A 20,859-nucleotide genomic window follows, 5' to 3' on the forward strand; every position below is an offset into this window, starting at 1 on the left:
TACTATGTTTCAGTCTCTTGAAATACTCTATGCTTCTGCCCAGAGCTTCAGCTCACTTATTTCATTTTGCATTTGATTTTTTTGAATTGCTCTTTTCCTCTCATTTTAATTTATTCTTGTTTTATAATATGGTAAGGCATTTACATGACTCTAAAGTCTAACCCACAAAACACAAAGTATACTCTAAGTCTAGATTCTGTACCTATTTCATCTACCCAACTCCCTCCTCCTCCTTAGAGTAACCATTCTTGTTAGTTTCTGGTTTACCATTCCTTTGGTGGGTCTATGTAGATATACCACAATATAGATTTACATGTTTATAGGCCCCTTTCTTTGAAAACTGGTAGCATACTATACCACTGTTCTGCTCTTTGCTTTTTTCATTTAACAATATATCCTCAAGATGACCACATAGCATATACAGAGATAGTCCTTGTTCCTTTTTACAGCTACTCCCTTTATAGTACTCCATTGTGTGGATATGTTGTATTTTACCTAAATGATCTGAGCCCTGACTAAACTGCTATTCAATTTTGCTTCATGATTTAAATTCACATAAAAATTCAAATGGTCTTACTGCGATGGCCAGATGAACTAATTCGCTGCTGGGATTCTGGCCTTTGCTATCACAGCTTTAGCAAAAAAGCTAACCACATAAGCAAAAAGTCAAAGGCATGAACAAAGCCCCTACTCAAACCCCTGATAGAGATTTCAACTAGAATACACATAAGAATCAGCCACAGATCTTTAAAAAACACAAATGATGAGGCCCCTCTCACCTGGGATCTAGCATTGCATTAGTGTCTTTAAAAGCTCCACAAATGATTTTTTTAAGATTTATTTATTTATTTATTTGAGGAAAAGAGAGTGAGAGTGTGCATATGCACAAGTGGGGAGGAGAGGGAGAAGCAGATTCCCTGCTTAGCAGGAAGCGAGATGCGGGGCTAGATCCCAGGATCACAACCTAAGCCAAAAACAAGCACTTAATTGACTGAGCCACCCAGGCACCCCAATGATTCTAATACATATGACAAATTAAGAATAAATCTTCCATATATGGTCTTAGAATTTCTAGATATTAAAGTAGCTGAATTCTTAGAACTGAAATACTGAAAACATTTCCACATTCCAAAGTTTCATCTTCAGTCAAAAATGTTTTATCTAGGGGCACCTGGACGGCTCAGTGGGTTAAAGCCTCTGCCTTCAACTCAGGTCATGATCTCAGGGTCCTGGGATCGAGCCCTGCATCGGGCTCTCTGCTCAGCGGGGAGCCTGCTTCCTCTCTCTCTCTCCACCTGCCTCTCTGCCTACTTGTGATCTCTGTCAAATAAATAAATAAAATCTTTTAAAAAAAAAAGTTTTATCTAATTCCTTAAAATCAAAATACAATGAGGGGCACCTGGTTGGCTCAGTTGGTGGAGCCTGTGACTCTTGATCTTGGGGTTGTGAGTTTGAGCTCCACACTGGGTGTGGAGATTACTTAAATAAATATTTTTTTAAAATACAATGAGAAAAGTTCATCATGAAAATTTATTCATAGTAATGACCCTAACATGTAATGAATTAAGAATTTGTCCTAATTAGTTATAAATAAATCTACAACTATAATAAGTCATATAACACAACAAACGAGTGCTATATGCTTAAATGTTTAGGATATCCTACCATACTCAGCCATGATGATAATTAAAACTACCACAAAATAATATGGCTCTCTTATATTTTTAAAAAAATAATCATCTATCTTGAAAGACTCAATGAGCAAACGGTTCTCCAAAGAAGACATACAAATGTCCAACAGACACATTGAAAAAATGTTCAACGTCACTCAGCATCAGGGAAATACAAATCAAAACCACAATGAAATACCACCGCCTATCAGTCAGAAGAGCTAAAATTAACAAGACAGGAAACAACTAATTGTGGCAAGGATGTAGACAAAGGAACCCTCTTTCACTGTTGGTAGGAATGCAAGCTGGTACAGCCACTCTGGAAAACAGTATGGAGATTTGTCAAGAAGTTAAAAATTGAGCTACCCTACAACCCAGCAATTGCACTACTAGGTATTTATCCCAAAGAAACAAATGTAGTGGTCCAAAGGGGCACCTGCACCCCAATGTTTATAGCAGCAATGTTCACACAGCCCAATTGTGGAAAGAGCCAAGATGTCTATCAACAGATGAATGGATAAAGAAGATGTGCTGTGTATATATATATAATGTGTGTGTGTATACACACTCACATACACATACACACATAACAGAGTATTACTGAGCCATCAGAAAGGATGAATACTTACTATTTACACAGATGTGGATGGAACTGGAGGATATTATGCTGAGCGAAATAAGACAATCAGAGAAAGACCATTATCATAGGTTTCACCCATATGCTGAACATAAGAAACAGCACAGAGGACCATAGAGAAAGGGAGGGAAAACTGAATGGGAAGGCATCAGAGAGGGAGAAAAACCATGAGACTCTTAACAGTAGGAAATAAACTGGGAGTTATTGGAGGGGAGGCAGGTGAGGAGATGGGCTAACTGGGTGATGGGCATTAAGAGGGCATGTGATATGATGAGCACTGGGTATTATACACAACTGATGAATTACTGAATACTACATCTGAAGCAAATGATGTACCATATGTTAGCTAAATGAATTTAAATAAAAAATTAAGTAAGTAACTTAAGAGAAAAAAAAAAAGAAAGACTCAATAAAATTAAGGGACAACTGCTTTGGTCAAATCCTGGGCTCTGTCCTAGGAGTTTTCCTGGAAGCAATTCTCCATGATTCCCCTTACAGGTAATCACATCTGCATTCATGGCTTCACCTACCATCTATGCTGGTAACTACTTGAGCTACATTTCCAGCACAAAGCTAGACCCATGTTTCAAACAAATACTTCCTATGTCAAAAAATTAAAGTAAAAGAAACTCTCTTCATTTTCCCCAACATTTTGTCATCATGCACCCTATCTTTCAAAACTTATCAACTGTTCCTTTGCTTTACCCCATTCATCCAGCTACAAAACCACTGCCATTTTGGCCTTCTTCTATCCCCACTGCCACTGCCAATGCCCTTTTTCAAATTCCCCTAGTCTAAGTTTAATCTCCTGCAATAGCTCAGCCAAGCTCCCTGCTCTGGCCAGTTCTCCACATAACAATCCGTCATCTTCCTCAAAGGCCAATCTGATTGTGTCAAACTTACCCGGAAACCTTTGCCCGCCTTAGCACTATATACAAAGTCCATCACAATCCAACCCCACCTTACCTCTCCTGCCGCATCTCTAGCCCTGCTCCCTAGACTGAGCAGCCCAAACTGCCACAATACTGAATGTCACTCTTCTCCCTCAACACACCTGTCCTGAAGTTCCCATGACTTAGCACATCCTGACTATCCCTATATCTTCCCTCCCTCTTGCTTCCCCACCAGTAAACTACTACTAAACACCCTTTCAGATCTCAGTTCAAATGTCCACGGTAACTCTGGAAACTGTGCCCACTGTTTCTGATGCTAGTTGAGTGATCCCTTCTCTGTCTTCAGACTTCTCATGTGGTTATTGATACAGAGAAACATCTCTGCCCACTCGGCAACTATGATTTTCTCAAAGACATTATCTCATTCACTTCTTTTTCTCCAGTGCCTAAAATATCACAGGTGTTCATGTAACATTTGCTGCCTAATGGGTAACAATACCAATACCAGCAAAGTTCACAACAACAAAAATTCAAGTTCTTACTACCACCAGCAGCTTACTACAAAGAAAGTCCAGGATGAACTCCTATATGAATCTATGATATTCTAGAGAGAAGAGCATTTCAGAAGCTAAAAGACTAAAGATAGAGCCTTTGTTCAAAGACATCTAAACACTGACTTGGCTCTATTTCCTCAGATAAGGAGGTGCCTTGTAGATGCCTAGTTTGGCTCAAGAACTAGGAAAGTCTGAGAGTTTACGTTAAGCATTTCCTTAAACATCCATATGAAGATTATTTGTATTGTTTCTTAAATACAAATAGAAATGAAGGGGTGCCTAGCTGGCAGAGTCAGCTAAGTGTCTGACTCTTCGTTTTGGCTCAGGTCTTGATCTCAAGCTCATGAGATCGAGCCCCGACTCGGGCTCTGCGCTCAGTGCAGAATCTGCTTAAGACTCTCTATCCCTCTCCGTCTGCCCCTCCCCATTCCCATGCTCCCTTGCTCTTTCAAATAAGTATATAAATCTTTAAAAAAAAAAATAGAAATGAAAACTCAGAGCCTAACAGGGTAGTACAAGAGCAAAAACTGAAGAGTTCCAGAATCAATAAAACTCAACCCTGCAAAGAAACCAGGAGCCAAAAAATAAGACTCTGACACAAGCTATATTTGACTCTGCTTTGTGTGGACCCTTATTTCTTACAGTTTTCTAGATACATTATTAGCTAATAATTTGAAATGTTAATCTTGTGGGAGGGATATCTCTTTCTACTCAACTATAGTCCATCTGAAATGATAAAACAGCTCCATTCTGCTAAGCTCAAAATGTTGGTGTGATATTTGTTAGCATCTCCCTCTATTTTACCCCCTTCATCAAGTGTATAACCAATTCATGATACAACTGCCATGAAAGCCTTCCTAAGATTCTTCCCTTCATCTCCATTCCCACTGCTATGCTCTACCCTAAGACCAAAATAATTCATAGTAATCTTACTGCCAAAGACCTTGGCTATCTTCACAGCTTCAGAGACCTGCCCACAAAGTCTACTAAGCACCCCACAGCCAAAACAACATTCCTAGAGCACCGATGTCACCACGTTACTACCCTTTTCAAGTGTATACAATGACTGCACAGACAAGACTACTCAGGTTTACGTTTACCAAAGGGGGGGGGGATAAGATTTATACTGAACTTTGTCTCATTCTAGCAGTAAGTTATATTATCCATAGATTTTTAAGTACTAGCCATCTCCATAAGACATGTTTTTCCAACAAAAATCTACCTAATATGTTTAAATATTATTTCTAAAATGTCCATTACATTTATATGGTTTGTTCAAAGATGCACTAAAAATAATCATAATGATCAGTTAATTCAGAAAAAAATCTTCATGTAAGGTCTCACGGTAACATAAAACTGAAAAAAAGGGGGCACCTGAGTGGCTCAGTGGGTTAAAGCCTCTACCTTCGGCTCAGGTCATGATGCTCGGGGCTCTCTGCTCAGCAGGGAGCCTGCTTCCTCCCTCTCTCTGCCTGCCTACCTGTGATCTCTGTCTGTCAAATAAATAAATAAAATCTTTTAAAAAAATTTTTTTAAACTGAAAAAAAAATCATTTATATACTAATCCTCGTTTTGAAGAAATACAACATACTCAACTATCTTCAATATAGAAATATATTAGAATAAAATCCTAAGGCAGAAATACACATACACAAATTAGTGCATGAAAACTGGTAAAATATGAATAAGACTGATGAAATTATATCAATGCCAATTTTCTGGTTGTGCTCATACACTATGCAAATTGTTACCATTAAGAGAAACAGGTGAGAGAACAGGAGATCTCTGTACTATTTCTTACAACCTTATGTGAATCTGCAATTATCTCAAAATAAAACATTAAAAAAATTATATAGGAGGATTTGGAAACATATTACAAAGTAATCAAGATAAACAAGTCAACAGAATATAACTGACAGTCTAGAAAAAGGCCCATACATCTAGAGTTAACTGACAAAGGACCCAGGACCAGTCAATAGAGAAAAAAATAGTCTCTTCAATAAATGTCACTAGAACAACTGGATATCCGCATACAAAAGAATATATAGTCCCTACCTCACAGCATGTACAAAAATTAATTCAAAACAGATCAAAGACCAAAATGTAAGAACCAAACCCGTAAAACTATTAAAAATAAAACAGATGTAAATCTTCATGATCTTGGATTAGTAAATGGTTTCTCAGATAAGACAGTTAAACCACAAACAACCAAAGAAAAAAATATATAAATAAGACTTCACCAAAATTAAAAACTTTTGTATGTCAAAAGACACTCTCAAGGTTGTCTTCTTTTGTGAAAAACAACCAAAAAATTAACAGAAATTGATTGCAAATCACGTCTGATATTAGAATATCCAGAACATATAAAGAACACTTTCAACTTGCAACTCAACAATGAAAACCTGTATAAAAACCCAATAGGACCTAATTTAAAAATGGGCAAAGAAAGGACGGAAGAGATAATGCTGAGTGAAATAAGTCAAGCAGAGTCAATTATCATATGGTTTTGCTTATTTGTGGAGCATAAGGAATAACATGGAGGACATGGGGAGATGGAGAGGAGAAGTGAGTTCAGGGAAACTGGAGGGGGAGATGAACCATGAGAGACTGTGGACTCTGAGAATCAAACTGAGGGTTTTGGAGGGGAGAGGGGTAGGAGGCTGGGTGAACCTGGTGGTGGGTATTATGGAGGGCACATATTGCATGGAGCACTGGGTGTGGTGCATAAACAATGAATTCTGGAACACTGGAAAGAAATTTTTAAAAATAAATAAAAAATTTTGGGGACGCCTGGGTGGCTCAGTTGGTTAAGCAGCTGCCTTCGGCTCGGGTCATGATCCCAGCGTCCTGGGATCGAGTCCCACATCGGGCTCCTTGCTCCGCAAGGAGCCTGCTTCTCCGTCTGACTCTGCCTTCCACTCTGTCTGCCTGTGCTCGCTCTCGCTCACTCTCTCTGACAAATAAATAAAATCTTTAAAAAATAATAATAAATAAATAAATAAAATTATTTTTTAAATGGGCAAAGGATCAGAGTAGACATTTCCCCAAAGATGTATAAATGCCCAATGAACACGTGAAAATGCACTCAAAATCAATAGATATTAAGAAAATGCAAATCAAAGCCATTGTGGATATAAGCTATACTCACTAGGACGGCATAAAATCACAGAAGGTAAGTACTGGTGAGAATGTAGAGAAAATGGAACCCTCATAAATTCCTGGTAAGAATGTAACTGGTGTGGTCTCTGTGAAAAAGGCTTGCATTTCTTCAAAAAGTAAAACACTGAAGGGCACCTAAGTGGCTCAGTCAGTAGGCATCGTACTCTGTATTTCGGCTCAGGTCTCAAGGTCATGAGATCAAGCCCCGTATCAGTCCTGTGCTGGGCATGAAGACTGCTTGGGATTCTCTTTCTGCCCCTCCCGGTCCCTCCCTCTTTCAAAAAAAAAAAAAGAGAGAGAAAAGAAAAGAAAAAAGTAAAACACTGAGTTACCACATGACCCAGCAATTTCATTCCTAGGTGTACATCCAAGAGACATACTCAGACGTCCACACAAAAACTTGTACATGAACGTTCATAGCAGCATTATTCTCAATAGCCAAAAGATGAAAACTACCTAAATGTTCATCGACTGAGGAATGGATAAATAAGATATGGCTTACACATACAATGGAATATTATTCAGCCACAAAAAGGAATGAAGTACTGATCCATGACGCAAAGATGAAATCTTTCAAACATGGTAAGTAGAAGTCAGTCAAAACAATCACATATTGTATGATAACATTTACATGTGATATATAGAATAGACAAATCCATAGACAGAAAGCTGACTGTCAGGGGTTGGGAGGAATGAGGAATGGGAAGTGGATGCTAACAGGTACAGTGTTTTCACCTGGCATAATGAAAATATTCTTGAATTTAGATCATGATGATGGTTGCACAACTTTATGAATATACTAAAAGTCACTGAACTGTGCACTTTAAAGTGGTGAGCTTTATGACATGTGACATCTAAATCAGTGTGCAGAATTCATAAGCCAGAAAAGAATTATAAAATTATATCGGGTTATTTGAGTGAAAATAAGAATTTAAGCAAAAAAAAAAAAAAAAGGAACAGTACAAAAATTGACTTAAAGAAGACTGTACACGTATTTTTTTTAAAGATTTTATTTATTTATTTGAGAGAGAAGGAGAGACAGACAGAGAGCATGAGCAATGGGGAGGAGGCAGAGGGCAGAGGAAGAAGCAGACTCCCCTCTGAGCAGGGAGTCCAAAGCGGGACTCAATCCCAGGACCCTGAGATCATGACCTGAGCCGAAGACAGAAGCTTAACCAACTGAGCCACCCAGGTGCCCCTATACATGTATTTTTTTTTTTAATGAAAGGGGATGGTTATCAAATTGCTATGGACTTTGGTTTCTATCCAATAAATTTTTTAAAATAACATAATTTTTTTAGTAACTATTCTTTGCAACTATATAAATCCCTTTTTAAAAAATGATATATGTCAACAGTCTGTCAACCTAAAAGTATGCAAGGAATTAAAAAGAATCTTAAAATTATTTTGGAGGTGCTTCAGAAGTTTAAAGATAACTACCTGATATAAAAATCATACACAGGTACACGAAGAAATATGTAAAGAATGTTAATTGTAGCTGTTTTGATAACAGGACAAGTTGGAAAAATCTAAATGCCCGTCAGCAGGAGAATGGGTAAATAAGTTGGAGTTCTATACTGAATATAGCTATGAATCAACTAGAACTACAGTTATCAATACAAACAAATCTCAAAAGCATTTAAAAATGGGGCTTTGGTGAAAAAAAAAACATGTATAGAATAGTTACTTTTTATGACGTCTGAAAACATGATCTTGTTTTTGGAAATAAGACTGTGTGTTTGTGTGTATGTATGTGTCTGTAATAAAAGTAGAAATATGCAAGGAAATAATAAACATCAACTTCACCATGCTAGTTACCTCTGCGAAGAGCTCTAAGGGGAACAGGATTAGCAAGGAATAACATGGGGACTTTGGTTGGTATCTGTAACATGTTATATTATATAACTTAATGTTATTATATCATAAAAATAATATGAAGGAAATTCAGCAAAGGTAGGTTGTAAGGTTGCAGGTACAAAGATGTTCATTTCATTACTCTTTGTATCTCTTCCATAAGTTTGAAATGTTTCATATTATAAGGAAGTTAAAGTTAGCCAGAAACTGAGCCAGCACCAAACATAATTCCTTTAAAGCAACCATTTAGGGGCACCTGTGTGGCTCAGTCAGTTCAGTGTCTGCTTTCGGCTCAGGTCATGATCCCAGAGTCCTGGGACTGAGTCTCACACTGGGCTCCTTGATCAGAAGGGGGCCTGCTTCTCCCTCTGCCTCTGCCTACCACTCCCCCTGCTTGTGCTCTCTCTGTCTCTCTTCCTGACAAATAAATAAAATCTTTTAAAAATAATATTAATGATAAAAAATAAACCAACAATTTAGTTACTTTAAAGCAACTGTCATGGTTGGTCAATATTTGTCAACCAGTGGTCCAAAAGATGTTCTGAATAAAAGACAGTACTAGCATCTACTAAAAGAGAAGCATAGGACATGATATTTAAATACACATTACAGAAGGGCATAAAAGAAATCTAATTCTGAAAATTTGCCTCAAGATCATCTTGCCAAACCTTCTGATCAAAATCCTTGTATAGCTTTGCAAGATGTCTCTAGTACTTCAAAAAAAAATGTTAAAAGGGGAAAATTAAGTGACAATTATAGTCAATCTGGCCTTTCTGCTCAATTTTGAACAAAACCATTTACACAGAAAATGCTTACAAATAGCTGGAAACCACTATCATTTTATGATTTAGAAAAAAAACACCAAAATATATTTCTAAGACATAATTTTTAAAGCACAAATGCATAAATACCAAACATGAGGACAGAAAAGTCTACTTTTCTAGCACAGAATCTGCATTGTAATATAAATTCAATCCAAAATTAAGTGTCATTTTTCTGTCTATAAATCTTGCTTTCCCTTAAAAAATTAATTTAAAATACATTAAACAACATGTTCTACATGTTAAGCAGGGAAAAGATGAAATTTTTCTTTTAATATTGTGAACACCATTACAAATTATATTTAAAATGTATGTTATAGTCTTTATTAAGAAATTACTTTTTAATCTATTTAAAATCATCATATCAAAAACAGGATACTTTTTTGAAAAAGATTATTCTTTAATTCCTAAGAGTCCACAAGAGCATATTTTTTTCTAAGATTTTATTTATTTATTTGATAGACAGAGATCACAAACAGGCAGAGAGGCAAACAGAGAGACAGGGGGAAGCAGGCTCCCTGCTGAGCAGAAAGCCTGACGAGGGGCTCAATCCCAAAACCCCAAGACCATGACCTGAGCCAAAGGCAGAGGCTCAAAACCCACTGAGCCACCACGCCCCAAGATTATACATTTTTGTGAAGGAATGTGTGATCAAAAAATACAGGAAATACTGGTCAAGAAAGGTGACTTACATGTCTCTTAAGAGCACCTGATACAGTCCCAGCCCCTAATGCTTATAGGCTTGCGAGTAAACAAAATAGAAAATTCTTAATTAGACTGCACAAAGGACCAAGAGGAATTAACTGGAAAACTCATTCAACTTATAACTGTATACTATTAATGTCAAATTCTAAAAAGATAAACAGGCAAGTCAGCCATGACTAAAATTAACTTCTATAAGTGCAAGAGAATTCTAGATGAGTAAACATGTAAACAAATAGCTAGAACTAAAGTTTACTCACAGTTAACGTGAAAAAACAGAAAACTTAAGAGAATTAAAAATTGAGAGACCAAGGGGCACCTAGGTGGCTCAGCTGGTTGAGTGCTGGACTCTTGGTTTCAGCTCAGATCATGAGCTCAGAGTCAAGAGATAGAGTCCCAATTTGGGCTCCATGCTCAGCTGGGAGTCCACTGGAGATACTCTCCCTCTGCCCTCCCCACTGCTCACATGTGCATGCTCATTCTCTCTCTCTAATATATAAATAAATCTTTTTGGGGCGCCTGGGTGGCTCAGTGGGTTAAGCCGCTGCCTTCGGCTCAGGTCATGATCTCAGGGTCCTGGGATCGAGTCCCGCATCGGGCTCTCTGCTCAGCAGGGAGCCTGCTTCCTTCTCTCTCTCTCTGCCTGCCTCTCAGTGTACTTGTAATTTCTCTCTGTCAAATAAATAAATAAAATAAAATAAATATATATATATAAATAAATCTTTTTAAAAATTGAGAGAATAAAATAGAACCAGGGTCCCAAGTGCTAAAAGAAAAGCATCCAAAGGAAGAGGACATCCACAAAATGGTAAGAAAGAAAAATGCCAAGACAAATAGGAGAAAGCCATCCTCAAAAGGGGAAATGAGACAACATCTGGCTGATTATAAAGGGCTAGTTTGAAAGTACAGGGAGAAGGAGGAAATGGAAGGAAGAGAGTCAGGAACTGAAGAATGAGATTAGTATACAATATATGGATGGCACTCACTTTTGCCACAATGCACTGAAGAAATCACAAAGTGATAAAGAGTGTAAGTGAGAAACATAGGCCAGCAGCTGATAAATTTCCCAACACAAATACTCTGAAAAGTACAACAGTGGTTTTCATTTCAGTTTTAGAAATCAGACTGTGTTAAAGGGAAAAGCCAGTATGATTTCTGTTCAGCCACAGTACCAGATATCTACTTCTGTATTTAATACTCAAGATAAACATAACCTATAAGTTTATTAAGTCAGTTCATCATATTAGAAAGACTGTTTTGATCATACATACTCTGTTTTTCTCCTATATATTTATCCGTCCTCTACACTGTAGTAAATAAAAAGCCTATCTTGGGAACCTTTCACAGAAGTAAAGCTTAAATGTCAGATATCTGCTTTCAAACATATACCTTGTGCAATTATATTAAGACATCAGGCTCAACTTTTCTGTTTACTTAGTAAACTTATTTTTACCTTTCCAAATAAGTAAATTCTATCCTCTAGGAATCAGTGCTCGCTTCGGCAGCACATATACTATCCTCTAGGAATCAGCAAAAAAGCCTCAAATGTTTATTATATAGTATTTTACATACTTAAGTTTTCATCCAACATAACATAATTTTATACCATATAAGCATGTATTTTGTTGATTCCTCCCATTTTCTATCCCCCCCCACCCCCATTGAAAAACCAGGGAACGAATTACGGCCGTTCAGTGACTTAACTTGAGTGCCAAACTAAAACTCAGTATGGCACAATCCTCACTGCGACAATGTCAAAGAGCCAGCATAATGCATTCCACATAGTGGGACCCTCACAACCCCTAGTAATGACTGAGTGAATTCCTTGTAAACTAGGGGGCTGGCATTTCATTACTTGATACAGTATTTTCCAGAGCATTCCCAATTTTTCTCACAGGCACCTATTGAGTATTCACCAAATGGGAGGTTCTAGGAATATGCAGGGGTGTCACTGTTTTTCCCTCCCCAGCATGGGCCCCACTTTTCCGGTACAGTATGTGTTCCCTTCCCTTTTCCTGCTCCCCTCTTCTCAGTCTGTGCCACTTACTCCATCTAATAGAACTGGACCTCACATTCCAGTTCCACAGCAGGTATGCAAGTCAGGTCTGATGAATCAGGACATTCCCCATGACCCCAAAGATTGCTTCAGTAAAGGACAAGGGACCAGTGAGATTCTCAGCACTGCTTATTTGCAACAAGCTTCTAAGAAAGGGTCATTCTTCTCCAGTGGAGGATGCTAAGCCAGTTTGATTTAACTTCTGGAGACACCACCTGAAGACAGCCTGCCTGAAAATGAGGCCAGCAGAAGGCAGATCAAAGCTAAGAGATGGAGGGAGAGAGACCAAGTGGTCCCCTGGATCCAGACACACACAAACCCAACAAAATCCCCTTGACTTTTCTGTCACATGAACCAATAAATCTCTCCCATATTTTTTCTCTTAAGCTTGTCTGAGTTGGGTATCTGTTACTAAAAGAACCTTGAAGGGCACCTGGGTGGCTCAGTGGTTTAAAGCCTCTGTCTCAGGCTCAGGTCATCATCCCAGGGTCCTGGGATGGAGTCCCGCATCAGGCTCTCTGCTCGGCAGGGAGCCTACTTCCCTTCCTCTCTCTCTGCCTGCCTCTCTGCCTACTTGTAATCTCTGTCTGTCAAATAAATAAATAAAATGTTAAAAAAAAAAAAAAAAGAAACTTGACAGGAATTGTACCCAATACAATTTAGAAATACAAATTAATGAGCCCTCACATAGGAAATTGGCTAAATAGAGGGGAGGTACAGGGCAGTGAGAACAGCCTCATTCCCAGGCGGAAGCTGGCAAACTGAGTTGCGCAGTATCAAAGAAACAAACTAAAACCACTGCCTGTGGTAACTCACGGTTCCGATCATGTGCCCATCAACACTAAAAAACTAAAAGATTTGGCAAGAAAATGTCACAAATTTAGACCACGGTCTATCATGGTTCTAAGAGAATATGGCTCAAACTCCTCAGTGCCTAATATGAAGACTTTCATGATCCAGCCCTATGTTCGTCTGCATGTTAGGAACTGCTCTATAGTGTAAGGAACAGAAATCCCACTGTAACTGCCTTAAGAGAAACCTGGACTTGGGGCGCCTGGGTGGCTCAGTGGGTTAAGCTGCTGCCTTCGGCTCAGGTCATGATCTCAGGGTCCTGGGATCGAGTCCCGCATCGGGCTCTCTGCTCAGCGGGGAGCCTGCTTCCTCCTCTCTCTGTCTGCCTGTCTCTCTGCCTACTTGTGATCTCTCTCTGTCAAATAAATAAATAAAATCTTAATAAAAAAAAAAAAAAAAAAAGAGAAACCCGGACTGCAGCACCTCACCAAAACTGAAAAGTATACCTTCGGGCAACATTTGATCCAGAGATCCAGAAAAGTCATCAGGTCTCCAGCTCCGTTTCTCTGACATCCTCCCACTTCTAGAAGTTACTCTGACCACAGGTGGGCTCCTCTCACAACAATACTAGCTATAATAACTCGCGGTTTTATTTCCTCAGCACACAAAGCAGAAGACGACAAAGCATCTCCTTCATGAGCATCCAGAGGAGAGAGTCCTCCAGCAAGCCCTGAGATTCACTTAGACTGAGTCAGGTTGGATCACATGCCTACCTCCAAACAATCATTACCACCAGAGGCTGGAATGCCCTGATGGCTTAGCCCAGGTCAAAGATGCATCCTGAGGTTGAAGGGTGATGGGAAAGCAAGAGAGAAGGTCATTAACATCTTCCAGTCTCACACCTTTCCAAGGCATTCCTCACAAGTTATGCTCCGACAACATCCATCTATATTCAGTTCTCTAAGGGCTGTGGTTTGAATTGTGTCCCACAAAATGTTATGCTGAAGCCTTAGGCCTCAACACCTGGAAATGTGACCTTATTTGGAAACAGTCTTTGCAGATGATCAAACTAAGAATGAAGTCATACTCATACGTCCAACATGACTGGCATCCTCACAAAAGAAGAGGCACACGGGGAGAGGTCGGCTTGAGTCTGAAGCAATGGAGGCAGAGACTGAAGTGATGCATGTACAAGCCAAGGAATGCTAAGGACTGCTGGCAATTCCAGCAGCTAAGAGAAAGACATGGAACAGATTCTCGCTCAGAACTTTCAGAGAGCACATGGCCCTGCGGACACTATTACAGGCTTGTGACCTCCAGAACAGTAAGAGATTACATTTCTGTTGGTTTAAGCCATCCAGTTTGTGGGACTTTGTTACAACCAACCTAGGAAACTAATACACTTAAGTAAGCACAACAGCCCACAATTCTTTGCCTTTGTACATACACTCTCTTTTCTCCTGGAATGCCCATCTCTCCCAGACGGTCTATTCACAATTAAACCTCAGATCTGCCCAAATGGTCTCTTCTTTGGGATGCCTTCCACCACGGCCCTCAAAAAGAGTTAGTCTCTCCACCACATCTTGGTCTAGCACACAATACTGCCCATATTTTTATGAGCTCTCCAATGGGAAACCAAGGCCCGATTCTTACCCACCTTCATACCCTCAAGGCAGTGCATGGTACCTAACACATAATAATCACTCAAAAGCTATCTATGAATTGAACAGACTGATGACTCATCTCAGAAAAAAGATAATGGGTATGATTACGGAGAATTGGCTGTTATGGATATAGAGAACTGAAGATGGACCTTGAGGTAGAACTAGATAAGTAGAAAAGAAAGAATCTGGGGGCAGGGATGAGGAAAGCTGTTAAATTTAGCAAATATGCAGGAAAAACTACAATGTAGAAGAATTTGGGTAGAGAGAAAGGAATGTGTGTGAGGCAGTGGGAGCCTTCTGCTCAGAATCATTTTACAGGTAATAAGAGGAGTAGGGAAAAAAAGGTTTCTCAGCAAGACAGTGACACCATGTTTTCAGGGGATTTCTATGACAAAGTGTAGGATGGACTCCAGAGGTGCAAAGAGATCAGACAGGGCAAAAGAGAGGAAGCTCAGCAAGGAGGTAAAGGGCCAGGTGCTCTAGGATAGCAGGAGCAAGAGTGGAAAGGAACATAATTTTAAGACTTACGGAAACAAAGAATAAACACAAAGAGCGAAGGATTACTCCAATGGTTGACCTTTGGTTATCTCATATAGGATTTACTACTGAAATAAGGGAGGATAAAGGGAAAGACTACTCTTTTTGAGGAGAATAAAAGTTCGTTTCAGATGGCTTACTATGAGGTGACAGTAAAACATCCCCCAAAAAGATGCCCAGCAAACAGAAGACAATGCAGTACATGAGATTTATGGTATGGCAGATTTTCCTTATTCTAGATATGGCAGTTATATGGGTAAAGATGACTTTTTTCATTCCTTCATCCAACAAATATTTATGGCACACCATGTCCTAGGCACTGTTCTAGGCTCTGGGAATAGAACAACAAGCAAAACTAACAGAAATCCCTGTCCTCATGGAGCTTATATTCTACTAGAGAAAACAGAAAAGCCTAGTTGACTCATGAACATAAATTTAGGGCTTTAGGTAAATACTTCTTACTGTAACTATAAACACCCTCTGTTTGTTTGGGTTTCTTTTAACCTTTTTCTTCTTTCAAATTTTATTTTCCAGAATTTTCATTTCACTAGTTATAGGTACTTATGTCCTTGACCAGTAGCCAAACAGGTTCCAGTGAGTTAAGTTTTGTTTTGTTTTTCTTTTTTTTTAATCCTGGCTTTACTGTTGTAATAAACCTATTTTTCCTTCTTTGTCTCTGTTTCTCAATGGCATTAGGCAGCCCTTCCAAAGAATTTCATGTAGGGTGACTGGACTCAGAAAATGAGAGGCTAGGGGTGCCTGGGAGGCTCAGCCGGTTAAGCAGCTGCCTTTGGCTCAGGTTATGATCCCAGGGTCCTAGGATGGAGCTCTGCAGCCAGCTCCCTACTAGGCAGGAAGCCTGCTTCTCCCTCTCCCACTCCCCCAGTGTGTATTCCCTCTCTCGCTGTCTCTCCGTCAAATAAATAAATAAATAAATCTTTAAGAAATAAAGAAAGAGAGAAAATGAGAGGCCGAATGGCACAATGGAAAGCAAGAGAGTGGGAATTAACAAGGCCTGAATTCAAATCCCAGACCAGTTTTTCACAAGTTGTGTGAGCTGGTCCAAGTTACTCAGTATCTCCAAGCTTCAGTTCACCCACCTGTGAAATGGGAATAACTTCACTCTAAGGAATAAAAGGAGTAATTTCTAAAAGGCACTTGACACAACACCTAGGAGAAAATGGAGAACTGTTGGTGGCAGCTAGTGTTGGGACTATTACTACCATTACTCCATATGCCGGGAACAAAATAGATGCTCAGTAAATGCCTACTTCTTTCCTTATTCTAGAGAAGGTAAGTTCTTAACATCCTGGGTAATTATAAGGCTCCCATTCACTAGGCTATTCCAGTCTATCCTCTCCATACTTCAGGAACGCAGAAGAATTAAATGCATATTAATTTCATAAGTGGACTTAATATCTTTATTTCTAATTTGATGGGATGTATTTATCATCTGAAGAAAAATTTGCATGGTGATGTCACAAGTAGAAAAGAATGATCACTGAATTATGAACGGTAACATAAAACTGAATGAAACTGGCTGCTTTAGAAATCGTCTTCCAAAGATTCCACAGTTATTTTTACTAAACTGACACCAATAATATTGTCCCATGTGGTAATCATTTCTGGAGTACCTTTCATTTGGAAAAAAAGTTAAGTGATTTTCTACCTGCAACCATATACTAATACAAATTTCATACAACACCCCCCAGAGTCACTCAGAAGATTAAATGGTATAATGTATATGAAAATGTATGACCAGATCCCCGGCATATGCTATGCATTCAGTGATAACTTGGGGGAGATCTAATCCTCTTATCCTACATTCCTTTCAATTACTAGGAAAGACCTTCTAACAACAATTATAACACAAAATTTATGGAACTAAAAAGATTTAAAAACACATTGCCTTGATGCCATTCCGTAACAGAAAGGTATTCATTTGAATGTCTCTTCGTTTAATAACAAAGAGGTCTGTGAGTTAAATGAAGATACGTACCACTATAATCAAAACCAACATTTCAGTCTTTCCCTAAAATAATCCTTCCACTAACAATTTAATGAAAGTTTTTTAAAAAGCCAGAGACGTTAAATTCCTCTTACATTCATTTTAAAAAATGCAAATTCCAGAAGCCCACAAAATATACCAGAGTCATCGGAACCAAAGTCATAACTCTTTGCCCCGGAGACAGCACCGCCACCAGCTTGAACCCGCTTAAATGGAGCATCCACGATAACCAGGGGAGCCCCTCCACTCACGCATGACTCCATCTGAGACAGCCAGTGTCAGGACTGCTTATTCCCCACAACAAGTGGCTCTTCTCCGATCTTCTGGATGAGAGAGACCTGCTCTTTCTCCCTGGCTGTGTCCCTCTATATCAAGATGACCTCCAACACTTACGCCTGTCCTGCCAAGTGGATACCCTGAAAGCACCTAATCTCAGTGTAGAAAACCTGCTTCTCCTGTGTCCCTGTGTCTGTTAATGGTATTACTATCCCCTCAGCCACCCAAGATAGGATCTAGTTTTCTTTCCCTCACCAACCCTCTCCCTTCCAAGAACAAACTAGTTTCAAAGCAAGACCTGTCTTTTACCTCTGCAATACCAGCTAGGACGCACCCTGCCTCCATCCCCACAGCCTATCCTAGGTTCTCATTACTGCCGTCCGGACCCTGCCCAACACCTCCCACCCAGTTGCCCACCATCTCTCATGCTTACAATAAGTCCACCTACTCTGGGTAGTAAAGACTGATCTTGCTAGCATGTCCCTCTACACCCTCTGGGCCCCCACTGCCTCATCAGAACTTAAAGGGTTCTCATCTGACACAACCAACTATTCACTTGCTTCTAGAAGCACCTCAAATTCAAAAGGTTCTGGCGGCCTTAACTTCAAGGCCGTTCCTGCTCTGGCTCCCATCTAAAAGCCTGTAATGTCATGAAAATGCAAGTTAACTGTGCCATTCTACTGCTCAAGAGCTAAAGGTCAAAATTCTCAACCCAACCTACAGGGCTTCACATGGCCTGCCCCCCCCCCATCTCTTCAGTCTTGCCATGCTCTCGTTTGCTCCCTGCCTCAGCTATCCAGCCTTCCCTTCAGCTTGCCATGATGCCCCTCATCCCCAAGCCTCTGTACATGCTGGCCCCTTAGCACCCCACCCCTCACGTAGGTAGTGCTATCCCACCCCTCAGATCCCAACTTGAAGGTCACTTACTCAGCCACTAGTCTTAACATTTTAAACTAAGTCAAGTCCTCTGCTTGCCCCGTCCTTTGCCTCCACAGACTCAAGCAAAATACTAATAAATTGATTATTAGATTTCTTACTCCCAAGCTAGAATACAAGCTCCACAAGAGAAGGACTGTGTCGGTCTTGTTTGCCACTGTATCTCACAATTTACTCCAGAACAGCCCTCGACAAATATACGTAGGCTAATGTAATTCATAAATCACAATACCCTAAGTAAGTTACATCCCAAGATGCACTACACACTGGTCTTGAAAGCACCTGGTTTCTCCATAACAATAAAGTGCTCAGCTCCTCAATGTTCTCTGAGTTCTTGCCCTGAAAAACTGACATTATATGCGTCTATAATTCTACCATTCCAAACCTCCACAATTTTGTTTGCAACCTTCCTCCCATCTGGAATTTTTTCTCCAGCTACATAGTTCCAAAGCCTACTTGCTTCAAATGCTCAAATCCGATGTCACTTTCTCCTGGAAGTCTTCCTTGCATTCCCACAGCTAGTCACAACCTCCCTCCCTGAATTCCCACAGGTTCTCCAAGGTCTCATTCAGGTTAGATCAAATGTCACTTCAAATGAGAGGTTTCTCCTAAAACTTTAGGAGAAACTCACTAGTTATAATTCTCTATCAGGCTGTCCTGTTTTATTTTCTTGACAGCATTGTTATCTGAAATTATCTTGTTCATTTATTTCTTTATTTATTTGCTTATTTACCAATTAACTGCCTGTGTCCCCCCTCCTAGAATGTAAAACCCCTAAGAGAAGGGACCCTGTCTGTCTGAGTCTCGGTATTTCCCCACTCCTCCACAGCTAACATCAAAAGTCTTTCGTAAAATCTGCCAAAGGCATGAATGACTCTGTAGTTCTTATGACTAGAGTCATCTGTGTACCTGTCTTTCTCTTGCTGTATTCCAAACTCCATGTAGACTAGGCCAAAGTCTGGCTAATCTATTTGTTCATTTGTATTACCTGGAAATCCTTCCACAATTAAAGCAAATAATAGATGACTACTAATGAATGATTTAATGATCTCTCCAGGAGGTACTGTCCCAAACCAGGCCAACTCAGAACTCCATATTCTCCAGAAACCAGGGCAAACAAGAACCTCCTTCTATGCCCTCTCCACCCAGTTCCAATCAGCTGCCTCTAGTGAGCTTCAAAAGGCTAGTTTTCTCACTTTCCTCTATCCAACAACCACTCCTTCTTCTATCTCTGATATCTCACAATCCTAACCTAACCTCTCCCCTCTATCTTGAGCCAACAAATCACTTCCAGGGCCCTGTTCCTTCTGAGTACCCTAAATCTCCAATGAGTTGGGTAATTCATCAAGCCCTAGGGAACAAGGCGATGTTAAAAGGAAGTGTTTAAGTAAGACTAGCTCTCTCATCTTTTCCTGTATACCTCTTTTATCCGAAAGAGGCCCAGTTTTAGGGACTGGCTTTGATACTCTTTGGGACCCTGAGCTTTCTTCTCCTGTACCCGCCGCACCCAAACCTCTCTGGGGTGCCTCCACCCTTGCCTTGAATCTGTTCATCTTCCGGTACAAGAGGACCCTTGGCCAGAGACAATGATCTCCTCGGGAGCAAATGGTCCTCAAACACCGTGGGGCGGCCCTATCCTCCCCACTTTCTGTCCGGCATCTGCCTCCGGCCTGGAACCATCTCGCGCGCCCCATAGCCTCAGCCTCCCTCTGGGCCCGACCCTCCAACACTACCCCCCACTCACCTGAAGCGGCCCCCGCAGTGCTGGCACTGCTCGCCCACCCAGCCAGCGGGGCAGACGCACTGGCCGGTGCCAGGGTTGCAGCGGCCGCCGTTGACACAGGGTCGGTCACATTCCTTGGCCTCGGCTGCGGCTGAGCCCGACACCGCCGCCGCCGCCGCCGCGGCCTCGGCCGCCCAGGGCAGCAGCAGCAGCGGCGGGAGCAGCAGCAGCAGCAGCAGCAGCAGCCGCCGCCGCGGGAGGCGCAGCCCGGCCCCCAGCCCCGGCCTCCCAGCCCCGGTCGCGTCCCAGTCCCGGTGCTGCCCGCCGTTCCTGCCCGCAGGCGCTGTCGTCGCCGCCGTTCTCCTCCTCAGCCTCGCCTGAGTCGCCGCCGCCACCGCCACCATCTTCCCGGGGCTGAGACGGCGCCCCGCGAACACATACACACACACCGCACGGCCGGCTCCGCTTTGCCTGGCCGTGCGGGGCGGGGCCGTGCGGACGGTGGCTCGGGCGGTCAATCCTGAGGGCGGGGCCAGAGCTGCGCAGCAGGCGGGCGAAGCGTGCGTGCGGGGGCGGG

The 20,859-nt window shown here is 40.9% G+C and overlaps 1 protein-coding gene across 3 annotated transcripts in view; it reads right to left on the reverse strand.

Moving 5' to 3' along the window:
* Positions 1-20,817, reverse strand: part of ATRN (attractin) — a 148,645-nt gene extending 127,828 nt beyond the window's left edge. For 2 of the 3 annotated variants that reach the window (XM_082744533.1, XM_082744532.1), the window contains exon 1: positions 20,304-20,805. In XM_082744533.1, the coding sequence (XP_082600659.1) occupies positions 20,304-20,686 (383 nt within the window). In that variant the 5' untranslated portion in view covers positions 20,687-20,805. Of the gene's footprint in view, positions 1-20,303 lie in introns of all 3 variants that reach the window. The other variant, XM_082744531.1, reaches the window with a different exon arrangement.
* Positions 20,818-20,859: the final 42 nt, after the last annotated feature.

The sequence above is a fragment of the Mustela nivalis genome (genome assembly GCF_964662115.1).
Source record: "Mustela nivalis genome assembly, chromosome: 8".
NCBI lineage: Eukaryota > Metazoa > Chordata > Mammalia > Carnivora > Mustelidae > Mustela > Mustela nivalis.